Source organism: Emys orbicularis, chromosome 2 (genome assembly GCF_028017835.1).
Source record: "Emys orbicularis isolate rEmyOrb1 chromosome 2, rEmyOrb1.hap1, whole genome shotgun sequence".
NCBI classification, from domain to species: domain Eukaryota; kingdom Metazoa; phylum Chordata; order Testudines; family Emydidae; genus Emys; species Emys orbicularis.
In genome coordinates, this window is record NC_088684.1 from 284,412,285 (window position 1) to 284,425,529 (window position 13,245).

The 13,245-nt window shown below is 44.0% G+C and overlaps 1 protein-coding gene across 1 annotated transcript in view; it reads left to right on the plus strand.

Moving 5' to 3' along the window:
• The window catches only part of ACVR2B (activin A receptor type 2B), a 135,252-nt gene that overhangs the window by 60,127 nt on the left and 61,880 nt on the right, over nucleotides 1-13,245 (plus strand). Inside the window, exon 4 of the mRNA XM_065398474.1 lies at nucleotides 4,899-5,118. Coding sequence (XP_065254546.1) covers nucleotides 4,899-5,118 — 220 coding nt within the window. The remainder of the gene's footprint in view (nucleotides 1-4,898; nucleotides 5,119-13,245) is intronic.

The following is a 13,245-nucleotide window of genomic DNA, read 5'->3' on the forward strand; positions in this document are numbered from 1 at the left end:
GCGCTTTTCAGGTCAGCTCTCTGATGGCCAGTATTCTGCAAATCTCTGGTTGATTGTGCACACCTGGAAATTCTGAGATCCCAAGGACCTTCATACAGTGCGCTGCAGCCGCTGCCTTTTTAAGTGTTTTGACTTCATCTCTAGCTGTAATGGATTTTGTGCATTTGTGGAGATAAATTGAAAAGTTCCACTTGAAAGTAACTCATTGACAGCGTCTCCTTTACTTGTGTGTGTGTGTGTGTGTGTGTGTGAGAGAGAGAGAGAGAGAGAGAGCCATAGCATCAGACTTTTTAGTACATATTGCTGACTATGTCAAAAGGTTTCTCAATTGGCAAACTGTTCTCCTGCGATTCAGTGAATTTTCTTTTAAAGCCATCTGCACCTAAATGATCTGGCAGAATTTCATCCTCCTTCATTCCTGCAAGGATAAGGGAGATATTCTGAAAATGAGGCGTTAGTATTTTTTTTTTTTTTAAATCTTTGGGGCAGAAGGCAGGTATGACCTGCAGCTGGAATGAGAATGTGTTTATAATCACATTCATCTAATATAGCCTTAGCTATAATCTAGGTATGTCTTTGATAATGGGAATAGCTGTCTCGCCCCCTTTTCTTGGGCAACTTGCCATAAAATCCCAGCAATCCTCTAGTCCTTTGTCTTTATTTTTGAAGTGTGTGCCCCACAATAGAGTCCAGCAGCTTGTACTTAACTTCAATTAATAAAAAATGCATGCTAAAGTGCTGTTCTGAACAGGGGTTGATTTAAGTATGTGCTTGGCTGCTTTTCTGAGGTGGGGCCTTGTACCATGGACTTGTTTACACAGTGGGGTAATGCATAGTATGGGGCTATGCACTAACATGTTGCACATTAATTGGTCCATATAGATTCTGCTGATGCACTTTAACGTTAGTGGCATTTTGGTCTAACCACGTCTATACTGATAGAACTCCAGATTTGCTAGGGCCTTTACTGGCATAATATATTGGCAAAGTATCACACCCCTAACTGACATAGCTTTGCCAGCAAAACTGCCTAGTGTAGACGTGCCATTAGGACCAGATTCTGGTAGCCTTGCTCACATTGAGTAGCACCTGACTGAGTAGTCCCATGGACGTGAAAATTTGTTTACTTTCAGCTTGTAGGATTCTTTCTGATATACCAGGAGTTTGGGTGGTTGTAAAGTGAAAGTGTTCTGTTAACATATAGTTACATATAATAGTATGATTAATAGCTACTTTATTAACCAATACATGTATTTTTGGATTGTCAAGGAATCTGAAATGAGGGATGCTTATTAACACTCGCATGTTAAGAATTTGGTCCCTTCTGCCTAAAGTCCAAGTTAATGGTTTTTATGCAATAAAAACCAATAAGTATACTTGAAGGGCTAGTTTAACTGGTAAACATTAGAATCATATATGAGAGTAAGTCATGGTTGGTAGACTGGAAGTCATGACTTCTGGGTTTCACTCTGCTTTGCCAATGGCTTGTTGTCTGACTGTGGGCAAGTCACTTAGTGCCATGTTTTCCACATTGCCCTTTAGTGTGTTCCTCATTTGTGTGTGCGCAGACCTATTTGCATGAGCATGTCTGACCTCACATGCACACTTCTGAAAATCTGGCCCTTCATTGTTTGCGCCTTTGTGTATTTCTCTGTAAAAGGCTTAGGGCCAGATGCTGATACTTGTGAGTAAGGGAGGTCCCTTACACGCTGTGAAGTCCATGGGACTCTTGTAGAGTAAGGTCCACCTGTGTGGTTCAGGTTCTAGGATTGTGATCTGTGTTTGAATCTTTTGTATTGAGAAAGCATTCTTGAGCTGTGGTAAAAGAATATGGAGTTGCTTTCTCTCCTAGCTATGTTTTACTCTTCCAGTGATGGAGTTCGTCTTAGAATACTTAAAGCGCGGGGAGGGGGGCATTCAAGGGGAACAGATGTGGAAGTTGCTAAGGAAAGACCGGCTAGGGAGGCATTCATGGCTCTTACCTAATCCTGTGGTGAAACATCTGCTCAGCACCGGTTTTCTTTCAGGTAATGGTGGTTTACACCTCTGGCTAAACTTAGTTCATCCCACCTCCACCCCAAACAAAACTCAGATTAAACAAACTGCCTCCTTGTCCTGTTCCTTTCCCCCCTTGTTTCCCCTGAGACCTAACTTCTCCCAGTGGCTGGGGTACAAGGATCAAAAGTAACTGAACAGTGTTTGGCTAGATCTATGGCTGCTCTACAGCCAGACTCTTCATTGGGAATCTGATCAGCTCCAATCCAACTTCATTGAGGACTGAGTGAAGGACTTCATCCCTCTGGAATCCCTGGCCATGGTCCTCTGAAATGGAAGCCACTGCTTCCTGTCTGCTTTGTACAAGCTCTGTCAATGCCAAGGATAAATCCTTCACCCAGAATACTCGCCAGACCAAGTCCTTTAAATGCCCTTGAAATAAAATAACTACCTTAAGAACATAAAAACAGCAATACTGGGTCAGACCAGTGGTCCATCTAGTCCAGTATATGGTATTCTGACAATGGTCAGTGCCAGATGCTTCGAAGGGAATGAACAGAACAGGGCAATTTCAAGTGATCCAGTCCCAGCTTCTGGCAGTTGGAGGTTTGGAGACTCCTGGAGCATGGGGTTGTGTCCCTGACCATCTTGGCTAATAGCCATTGATGGACCTGTCCTGCATGAATTTACCTAATTTTTTTTTTAAGCCAGATATACTTTTGGCCTTCACAACATCCCCTGGCAATGAGTTGACTGTGCATTGTGTGAAGAAGTACTGCCTTTTCTTTGTTTTAAACTGCTGCCTATTCATTTCATTCAATGACCCCTTGTTCTTGTGTTATGTGAAAGCTTCCTTAGTCTCTTATTGACACCATTCATGATTTTATAGACCTCTACCATATCTCTCCTTTAGTCGTCTCTTTTCTAAGATGAACAGTCCCAATCTTTTGAACCTCTCCTTGTATGGAAGCTGTTCAATACCCTAATCGTTTGTTATAGAATCACAGGCATGTAGGACTGGAAGGGACCTCGCGGTGGCAGGACCAAGTAAACCTAGACCATCCCTCACAGGCATTTGTCCAGCCTGTTCTTAAAAACCTCCAATGATGGGGATTCCACAACCTCCCTTGGAAGCCTATTGCAGAGCGTAACTACCTTTATGGTTAGAAAGTTTTTCCTAATATCTAACCTAAATCTTCCTTGCTGCAGAGTCAGCTCCATTACTTCTTGTCCTACCTTCAGTGGACATGGAGAACAATTGATCCCCATCCTCTTTACAACAGCCCTTAACATATTTGAAGACTGTTATCAGTTCCCGCCCCGGGTTCTTCACCTCAATGGACAGGGGACTTGGGGAGGGGGATGGAGCACTGTCTACTGCCCAAGGTGGTCAGCAACCAGTCTCCTCCTTGCAGAGCAACCAGCTCTCCTTCCTCTTCTGATGGTGCTGTAATTAGCTAGCATCCTCTATCCCAGATATCTATCTCCATTTGCATCCTGTCGATGAAGTCCTTGTGCTCCCAGATGCTATGCAGATGAGCCACCTCCTCTTGCAGCTCTTTCCTGCTTCCTGAGGGACTTTGCCAACAAATACCTCTCACACTGGGTGGTTCCTCCTGCCTGGCTTTTGTGGGCAGGGTAATACGCAGGCCTCATTCCCAGCAAGTCAAGACCAGGACCTGGGTGTAAAGCATCCAGGATCAGGATGCCTGTCTGGCCGGACCCCCACAGCTGCAGGCAGAGGAAGAGCTAGCAAGTAGTGTTGGCGATATGCCATTTTCTTCCAATGACTGGTTAGTTCTTGTAGAGTACCTGCAAACTAAGGAAACAAAAAACAACACAGAAACCTACTTCCCTCTGCTGGTGAACTCAGCTGGCTAACTCCCTGTGTCTCCCAGCTGCCTTAGTCTCCCCAGCCATGTTTTGTTGCCCTTTCCAATTTTAATATAACTTGCTTGAGATGGGGTAAGCCGAACTGTGTGTAGCATTCAAGGCATGGGCATACCATGGATTTATATAGTGGTATTATATTTTCTGTTTTATTATCAATCCCTTTCCTAATGTCTCCTATCATTCTGTTAACGTTGAGTGGATGTTTTCAGAAAACTATCCACTATGACTCCAAGATCGCTTTTTTTTTTTTTTTAAGTGGTAACAGCTAATTTAGACCCCATCATTTTGCATGTATAGTTGGCATTGTTTTCCAATGTGCATTACTTTGCACTTACCAACCTTGAATTTCATCTGCCATTTTGTTGCCCAGTCACCCAGTTTAGTGAGATCCCTTTGTAACTCCGAATGCTTTGGACTTAACTGTTGTGACAACACAATTCTTTTGTCCTGTCAGGGCTCAGTGTTTTTTCCCTCTGGTGTTGAGGAGGTCTGGAGTAAATCAGTCTCGCTTCTGGAGGTTTAATAGTTAGGTTGGTTGATTTACAATATTTAGAGGGTAGGCCTAGGGTTGGCTTGAAGGCTTCTTTAAACAAAGTTTCCTACTGGAGTACTGCCTCTTCTTATGCGGGCTACCAATCACCAGCCGCCCACTCTGGATCCAGCTGTGCTGGGAACCAAGGCCCTCTCTCCAAACAGTAATAAACACAAAATTTCCCCTTAAAGGATAAAACAGCTCTTTCCCTAAGAAGCCTTTTCCCCTCACTGCACACAGTCCTTCTGCAGCTTGTTTCTCTTCCTTTGTCTTCCTCCTCACTCTCACAGGAAAAGGTTTTTAAAGGACACAGACTTCCCTTAATTAGACACAGGTGTCCATAATTAACCTGAGGCAATATCTTTTATTTCATAGGAAAAAGGGCTTTAACCATTGTAAGACCAGGTCCGCAGTGGCTAATGAGGGGGTAGATCCCCTCGCGGAGCCCCTGCTACACAATCCCCAACTTCGTGTGCAGGTGGCCGAGTCCCCCTCGGTATGCAAGAGGTTGGTCCTGGCAGAAGTCACCAGAGTCGGGGACCTCCTGGACTGCGACCAAGGAGACTGGGTGGATCCTTTGACGCTCACTCGGTGCATGGGGCTCTCCGCCCTTCATACTCCCCGGTGCGTATTTCAGGAGGTGAGGGCAGCCTTACTGCCCGCTGCTCGGGTTTACCTCAACCGGGTCCTGCGGGAGGGTACTCCCTGCACCCCAGGCCCTCTGAACCTTTTCATCGGGATCCTGCCCCATGAGTCCCCCCAGCCGTCCCACCGTACACCACGAGCTGGCTGCATGATTTGCAGCTGGTTCGCTTCCGGACCACACTGAGGAAACATCTGTACACGCTCGTGTTTCACATCCTTCATTTCTTCACCCTCGTGTCCCGCCCCAATACGAAGTGAAAGAACCTATTGCCACTTTTTGAGGGTGAGGAACCCTGGTGGGCCAGCCTATAGTCCGCCCTAGTCCCAAGGCCCGTCGGGGATATCAGTTGGCGGTTCCTCCACGGAGCCGTGAGCACGGGCGTGTACTTGGCGCAGTTCACCCCTGTCCCTTTTGCGGCATGAGGGAGACCGTGGCGCATGTATACCTGGAGTGCGCCAGGTTGCAGCCCTTGTTCCGGCTCCTCCTGAACATCCTTTTACGTTTCTGGCTGCACTTTTCCCCTCACCTTTTCATATATGCACACCCTATCCGTGGCCCCACAAAGTCACGGGACCTCCTTGTCAGCCTCCTCCTAGCGCTGGCCAAAGTAGCCATCTATAAAACCAGGGAGAGGAGGTTGGCTGTGGGGGGGTTCCTGCGACTGTGGGGCCTATTTCTGATCCTGCCTTCGCTCACGTATCCGGGCAGATTTCCTCTGGGCGACATCCACTGGCTCTCTTGACACCTTCGAGGAGCAGTGGGCGCTGTCTGGGGTTCTCTGCTCAGTGTCCCCTACAAGTTCCCTTTATTTGACCCTGTGACCTTCACACCTGCCCCTGTTACATTTTTCGTTGTCCCCCGTAATTATTTGAGTTCCTGGACCTTGTGGACTCTCCCCAAAGGCTGGGGGAGGGTCCTTCAACTGCCCACTTCCCGGAACCCAATAGGACCACCCATCAAGAACTGTCAGGTCTGAGTTTGTCACACTATCTTGAATAACGTTGTATCATCTGCAGATTTTGCCACCTCACTCTTCACCCCCTTTTCCAGATCATTTATGAATATGTTGAACCGCACAGGTCCCAGTACAGATCCTTGAGGAACCCGCTATTTACCTTTTTTCTATGTGAAAATTGCCCATTTATTTCTACTGTTTCCTAGCTTTTAGCCAGTTACTGATCCATGAGAAGATCTTTCCTCATATCTCATGACTTCTTAGGCTGTGTTTACACTGTGCACCTGACAATGGCATGACTATCACGCTGCAGCCGTGCTGTTGTAAGGTGTGCTGTATAGCCACTCTTCATCGCCCGGAGAGAGGTTTCCCGGCGACAAAATAAAACCATCTCCAACAAGGGGCAGTAGCTTTGCTGCCGGGAGCGCAACTCCTGCCGATGAAGCGCTGTCCACATTGCTGCTTTTCATCGTTAAAACTTTTGTCATTCAGGGAGGTGATTTTTCACACACACACCCCCCAAGGGGCAAAAGTTTCAAGGACGAAAGTGCCAGTGTAGATGTAGCCTTAGTTTGCTGAAGAGCCTTTGGTGAGGGACCTTGTGAAAGGCTTTCTGAAAATCCAGGTACGCTAAATCAAGGAGATCACCCTTGTTCACATGCTTGTTAAAACCCTCAAAGAATTCTAGTAGATGGGTGAAGCATGATTTTCCTATTACCTATGTTGATTCTTCCCCAGCACATCATGTTTGTTTATTTGTCTGATAATTCTGTTCTTTACTATGGTTTCAACTAGTTCGCATGATACGGAAGTTAGGCTGTCGGCCTGTAATTTCCAGGGTCTCCCCTGGAGCCTTCTTTAAAAATTGGTGTTACATTAGCTGTCTGCCGGTCATCTCACACAGAGGCCGATTTAAGTGATAGGTTACATACCCGAGCTAGCAGTTTTGCAGTTTCACATTTGAATTCCTTAAGAACTCTTGGATAAATACCATCTGCTCCTGGTGACTTATTACTGTTTAATTTATCAATTTGTTCCAAAGCCTCCTTTATTGACACCTCAGTCTGGGACAGTTTTTCAGATTTGTCAACTAAAAATAATGGTTTAGGTGTGGGGATCTCCCTCACATCCTCTGCAGTGTAGACAGATGACGAGGATTCATTTAGCTTTTCTGTAATGGCCTTGTCTTCTTTGAGTGCTCCTTTAGCTCCTTGATCATCTAGTGGCCCCACTGATTGTTTGTCAGGCTTCCTGCTTCTGATATACTGACATTTTTTTTTGCTGTTTTTGTATCATTACTTAGTTGTTCTTCAAATTTTTTTTTGTCTGCCTAATTATACCTTTACACTTGACTTGCCAGAGTTTATGCTCCTTTCTATTTTACTCATTAGGATTTGACTTCCAATTTTTAAGGATGCCTTTTTGTCTCTAACTGCCTCTTTTGCTCTGTTTAGCCCTGGTGGAATTTTTTAGGTTCTCTTACTTTTTCTTTTTTTAATTTGTGGTACACATTTTAGTTTGAGCCACTTATGATGTTTTAAAATAATCTCCATGCAGTTTGCAGGCATTTTGCCTTTGTTACTGTGCATTTTAGCTTCCCTTTAAATAGCTTCCTCGTTTTTTCTGCAGTTCCCCTTTTTGATGTTAAATGCTACTGTGGTAGATTTCTTAGGCATCTTCCCCTCCTCCCCCAGTGATAAATTTAATTACATTATGGTTGCTATTATCGAGCTGTTCAGCTAGATTCACCTCTTGAACCAGATCCGTGTGCTCCACTTAGAGGCAGTTCTTGATTTAGTGCTCCATTTGTGGGTTCCAGAACTAGCTGCTCTCCGCCTCCCTTGCTGAGATGACAAATATCCAGTGAACATGATCGTTAAATCCCTCATTATTGTTGGGTTTTCTGCCTTGGTAGCCTCTCTAATCTCTGAGTATTTCATAATCACTGTCACCATCCTGGTCAGGGGGTCGGTAGTATATTACTACTGTGCTATACTTTTCTTATCATTCAAGCATGGAATTTCTAGCCATAGAGATTCTATGGTACAATTTGATTTAAGTTTTTACTTTTTTTTTGACTGTATGGTTTTTCACATATAGTGCCACTCCCACACCAGTGCAATCTACTCTTTCATTCCTGTATATTTTGTACCCTGCTATTACGTGTTCCCCTGATTTATCCTTGTTCTACCAAGTTGTGTGATGCCTGTTAATATCAATATCCTCATTTAATCCCAGGCACTCTAATTCATCCAGCTTAATATTTAGACTTCAAACATTTATGTATAACCACTTGTACATCTTGCTTTGTCTCTCTGAAATCTCTCAGCAGAGTGTAAAAGACCTTTTTAAGTAGTGCTCAGGCTTTTTCTAGGGCCTGTCTTGGAGAGACTCGCCAGCCACTACTGCTTTCTCTCTGTAGAGAGATCCAAAACTGGTCTGGCCTTTTTGTCTGATCTCTCCCTTACTGGGGAAAAAGGGAGCTCTAGCTCTGTTACAGCCACACCCCCTTTCCCAGTATGCATTGCTGCCAAGATTATAGCTCCCATCAGTCCTTCTGGACTACAAATACCAGAAGGTTGTGCTACTTGAGCAGGATTGTGCCATAAGTCTGCCTTAAAGGGCCCCAGCCCATCCTATTACAGAAAAGGTTTAAACGTTCAAAAGAATACTCTGCTCAAATTTATGGTCATGCAACTATTTCCTTTCCTGAAACATGTTTCTTACGGGTGATAACTACGCTTACTGATTGTAGTGATCAAAAACATTCTTCTGTACTGTATTAGTTTGCCAGGAGCCAATTGATCAGACCATCGCGAGTGTGTGGACTATTTTAAATGGACACAAACCCCATGCCTCCAATAATTTAAAATGTTGGATTTTTCATTTTTTCCCTGCAACAAATTTCTTAGGTCTTTGAAATGGGTTTTTATGTAGCTGTTTTTATGCTTTGAATTAATACAGATCATTTTTATATGCATGGCCTCCAGAAGCACGAGTGTTTTATTCTTGCTATTTAAGAGAGATGCCATTGATCTTAAATGTTGAGCACTTTTGTCAGTGTTTATGGGACTGCTTGTTGTCTGACTTTTTAAAAAAAAAAATTAGACTTAGTTATTAAGGACTAATGTGATCAAAAGTTTGCAGCGTAAGTTTGTTCTTTGATAAACAACATGCATGTTACAGGAATTGGAATCAGTCGACTTGGCTTCATAATGAACCAAGGGAGAGATCCTTACCCCTTTCATCCCTTATTGCTTGAGTATACTGAATTTCAGCCAGTATAAATTGAATTTTGGCCTTCCACCTTTTGCTACCAGAGGTGAAAATTAAAGTGAACTCTCAGTGCAGCGTTGATCTATCCTTTAATCCAAGTCCCTTTCAGTTTGTCACCTTGCTGTTGTGTTTGGAAAGTACAAGAAAGTGCTGATGAAGCTCTGCTGATAGAAACACTCAAGTTTGCAGGCACTTTGACAGGGCTGAGCATGTAGGGGGGATAAGTGCCAGTTAACTTTGGCTTTGGGTAAGTTGGCTCTGACTCAGTTGAACAAGGATTTGGTTTCACAGCCAAAAAAGGCATGCAAGGAAAGAGAGGGGTGTGTGTGCGTGTTTGTGTGTGTTAGTGTTAGCTCAAAGAGACAAGGACTCTTTGTGCACTTTGATAAACTTTTTTAATGAAGCATTTCTTGCCAGAGGCTACGAATATGAACGTTAAACAGAAGAAACGGACCCATTAGAATTTAAATGCACCTGTTAAATGGTTGACATGAGAATTCAGCTCAGACAAAGACTGTTGCAACTGAGTCTGGGTCTCATTTGTCTTTTAGCATAGTTCAGATTCATTACAATGACTCTGGGTGAGATGAGCTCAAATGATCTGAACTCCTGTCCTTAAGAGAGCCTTGGTTACATCAGAATTCTAAATGGATGTTAGAAAAGGTTGGCACGCACATGTCAGCTAAAAGGGGAGAATTGTGGCTCTTAGATGACCCCACAGAGTTAGTGGAGGATGTGAATCAAATCTCTCCCCCCCCCCCCCCCCCAAACTGCCTGTCTGATCGGTCAGGGAGAACTTGTATTGAATGGGGGTTCTAATTTCACCACTGTTTTGGAATCCTAGTTTTCCTTTCCTTCTAGAATTGTGCAGGCTTGGGGACTCTGCTTTCAGGCTTCTTTCAAGTCAAATATTTTTTAAAAGGCCACATGTCTGAAGAGTGAACTCTGATTTTGAGTTCGTTGTATCTTTTGCTACTTCCCAACAATGCCATCCAAATGGGTAATTTTACCAGGGCTTGAAAAAAATCCACTCTACCATGTCAAGTTGGGAGTTGTCTGCCAAGATTTCAGTAAAACAAACAAAACACGCTTCTGATCGCAGAGAGTATTCAAAATGTGAACTGTATATCAACCAGTGCAGTGATGCCTCCCTCGTTCTGCAGACGGACCGACAGCTCCTATACCGCTGCTGCTGCTCAGGCTTTCCCAACTTGCAGCAGAGAAGCACTTCTACTATTCAGAGCTTTGTGAGCTGCAGTGAAACTGGTCGTCAGGTCAGTTTCACCCCATAAGTCATTGGCAGAGTTCTAAGTAGGGGTGGAGGCACTTGGGCTGCCTGCAGGCTTAGAAAGTGGATGCTCTATCAGTTCACATTAGTAAAATTATCTAAGCCTCTCTAATGGCTAGAAATGCATTCTTTTTTTTTTAAACTAAAAGTAAGACTCTGATGAAATTGATGGTTTTAAACCCCCCTCTCAACTTGTCTGAGGGGATGAAATGGGTTTTGCACACACTGGTGTATTTAAGTTGTACAGATCTTGTATGTGTATTATGCTCCTTTGTTTTTATGGTTGAGTTCAGTTTAGTTCATTGTGGTAGAAGTTCTTAACCATAAAAAGGGACAAACAGGTCTGCCATCCTCCAGTCTGCATGTGAGGGTCTCACGTGCATCTTGACTGGGGGAGGAGGGGAGAGGAGAAAAGGAGTTTATATGGGCTAGTTCCATTACAAGCTACCAGCACTACTTTCCACCTCCCCTGCTATTCATTTGTTTTGGAGCTGGACCAGAGGGTGACGTGGACCAAGCTGAAGAGCTTGGCAGTGAGGGCCCAAGCTGGGCTGTGGGAAGGGGAGTGACTGAATGTGGTTGGGATCAGCGGGGAGTGCTCATTGTCCCTCCTCCAGCGCCTGGAGCTTGGTTAAAAAATATAAATATATATATAAAAAACCTATTTCCGGGCTGTATCTCCTGGGGGCAGCCACATTCACTGGAAGGGTGTGGTAGGATGTCTGTAAGCTCTTCAGGGCAGGGACTGTCTTTCTGTGTCCATACAACACCTAGCATAGTGGGGTCCCATTCTCAGTTGTGGTCCCTTGGTGTTACTGTAATACAAATAATACCAGGGAACTGGGATATGGGCCACTGGGCATCAGAGCTGGTGCAAAGGCACAGGGCAGGTCAATGGGGATCCACTAGATTTGGGAAGTGAGAGGTGGGGGCCGAAGTGTTTTCTGGAGACGGGAGAATCCCAGTTTCCCGAGAAATGTTGAGGGGGTATGTCCTGTGACCACAAGGATTTCCCCTGAGACCTCTCCCATGGACTATTTACTGGGAGGGGGTAGAGTTCTCCCTTTATGCTCAGTAATGGTTGTTTAGCTTTGGAGAAGTTCTTTTATTCAAAAATAAGTGCAGTGCTCATTCAGCTAAAAATATTACTGAAAGAATTCTTCCTTTACCCTGTAACCCTGATACAAGTCAGCAGCTGTGAGTGGGCTGTGTAGAGAAGTAGTTGGGTATGTAATCCATCTAGAAAGGTTTTTTGGCAAAGGTTTCATTTATTTTATTATTTAAACTTGCATGGTGTACATGTAAAGACCTTATCCCACATATCTTCTGCACTCAAATTTCCGGCTGGAATACAGGATTGGACCGCAAACGTATAGTTGTAGTTTTGTATTCTATTAAAGGTCAAAGCTATCAAATGCCTATTTTTGGAGGGTGGGTGTGGTGGTGGTGGTGGCAGCAGCAGGGGGGTTGGAATTGGTGAATCTCCCAATATTCCTCTTTTGAGTTTTAGATCCCAGCAAGGAATTGGAGCAGAAACACACATGGGTTCAGAAGTGGCAGCAGGAGGTTACTGTTTCCTGCAGTTCCTGCCAAAGCAGGAACATCCAGAGGTTAGAGAGTCAGAAGTTCAAATGAATTTCATTTATATATGGCTGCAGGGTAGAACATATTTTACTACGGCTTATTAGCATAGTATTTTGCATGTACATATGTTAGAGGAGGAGCCCGAGCTTGTGTTTGTGGTTTAATCCATATCAACACTAAGATCTCTCCTTTCAAGCAGGATATTGAATATATTGCATTAACATCAGTACAGAGATTGAGCGACTTGACTGTCTCTACAATTCCCTTGTCAGTCCATCACTTTCATACATTACTGGGGGACAGTTCTGGTGTGAGCTTTGGAGTCTCTGGTTTAACCTTGTAATTTAAGTTTTCTTACTCGTGAAAGGTATTTTCAGCCTAGGATTTCTACTTTTCTTGCTTCTTAAACATGGCTGTCCCTGCTCAGGTAGAAAGAGAACTGTGAATAGATGATCTGCTTCTCTCAGGCATTTTAATAGTACTGGAGATCTGTATTATTATTACCACACAGCACCTAGCGCGAGGACCAGGATCCCATTGTACTATGTGCTGTTAGCCCTTGGTGTTTCTGGTCAAGGCTATTTTAAACTAGCAGGCCTGCTTTTCATTGTAACAGTAACCATCCTTTCTCTCCCCCGCACCTCTGTCCTGCTATTCCCCCCACTGCCCCATATCCCAGTTTGTATCACTGGTCGGAGGGCCCAGGAAGTAGTGAATGTATTCAGAATGTTTATTTCCACATAATAAGAGGTCTCTTCCCCCGCAAAAGACATGAACTCAATGCAGAAACCTCCTAAGAACAAAGATTATGAGAAAGGATCAGCCTTATTAGCACATTTTAAGGGGAATGGGGGTTTTTGTCACTGTGTCTGTTTATGCTTCAGTACGTTAGTGTTGTAAATCTCCTTACCCTGGGGCTCTTTGTGGAAGGACTGATGAAAAATTATATTTCTCCTGTTCCTAAAAACCAAATCCTCTGCCCCTTAGCTTGTTGTGAATTTTCTTTTAAACAAAGTTTTTGTGTTTTTTTTTTCTTTCTTTTGGTAGCTTGCAGCCTCCTGCAGTTAGAATAATTT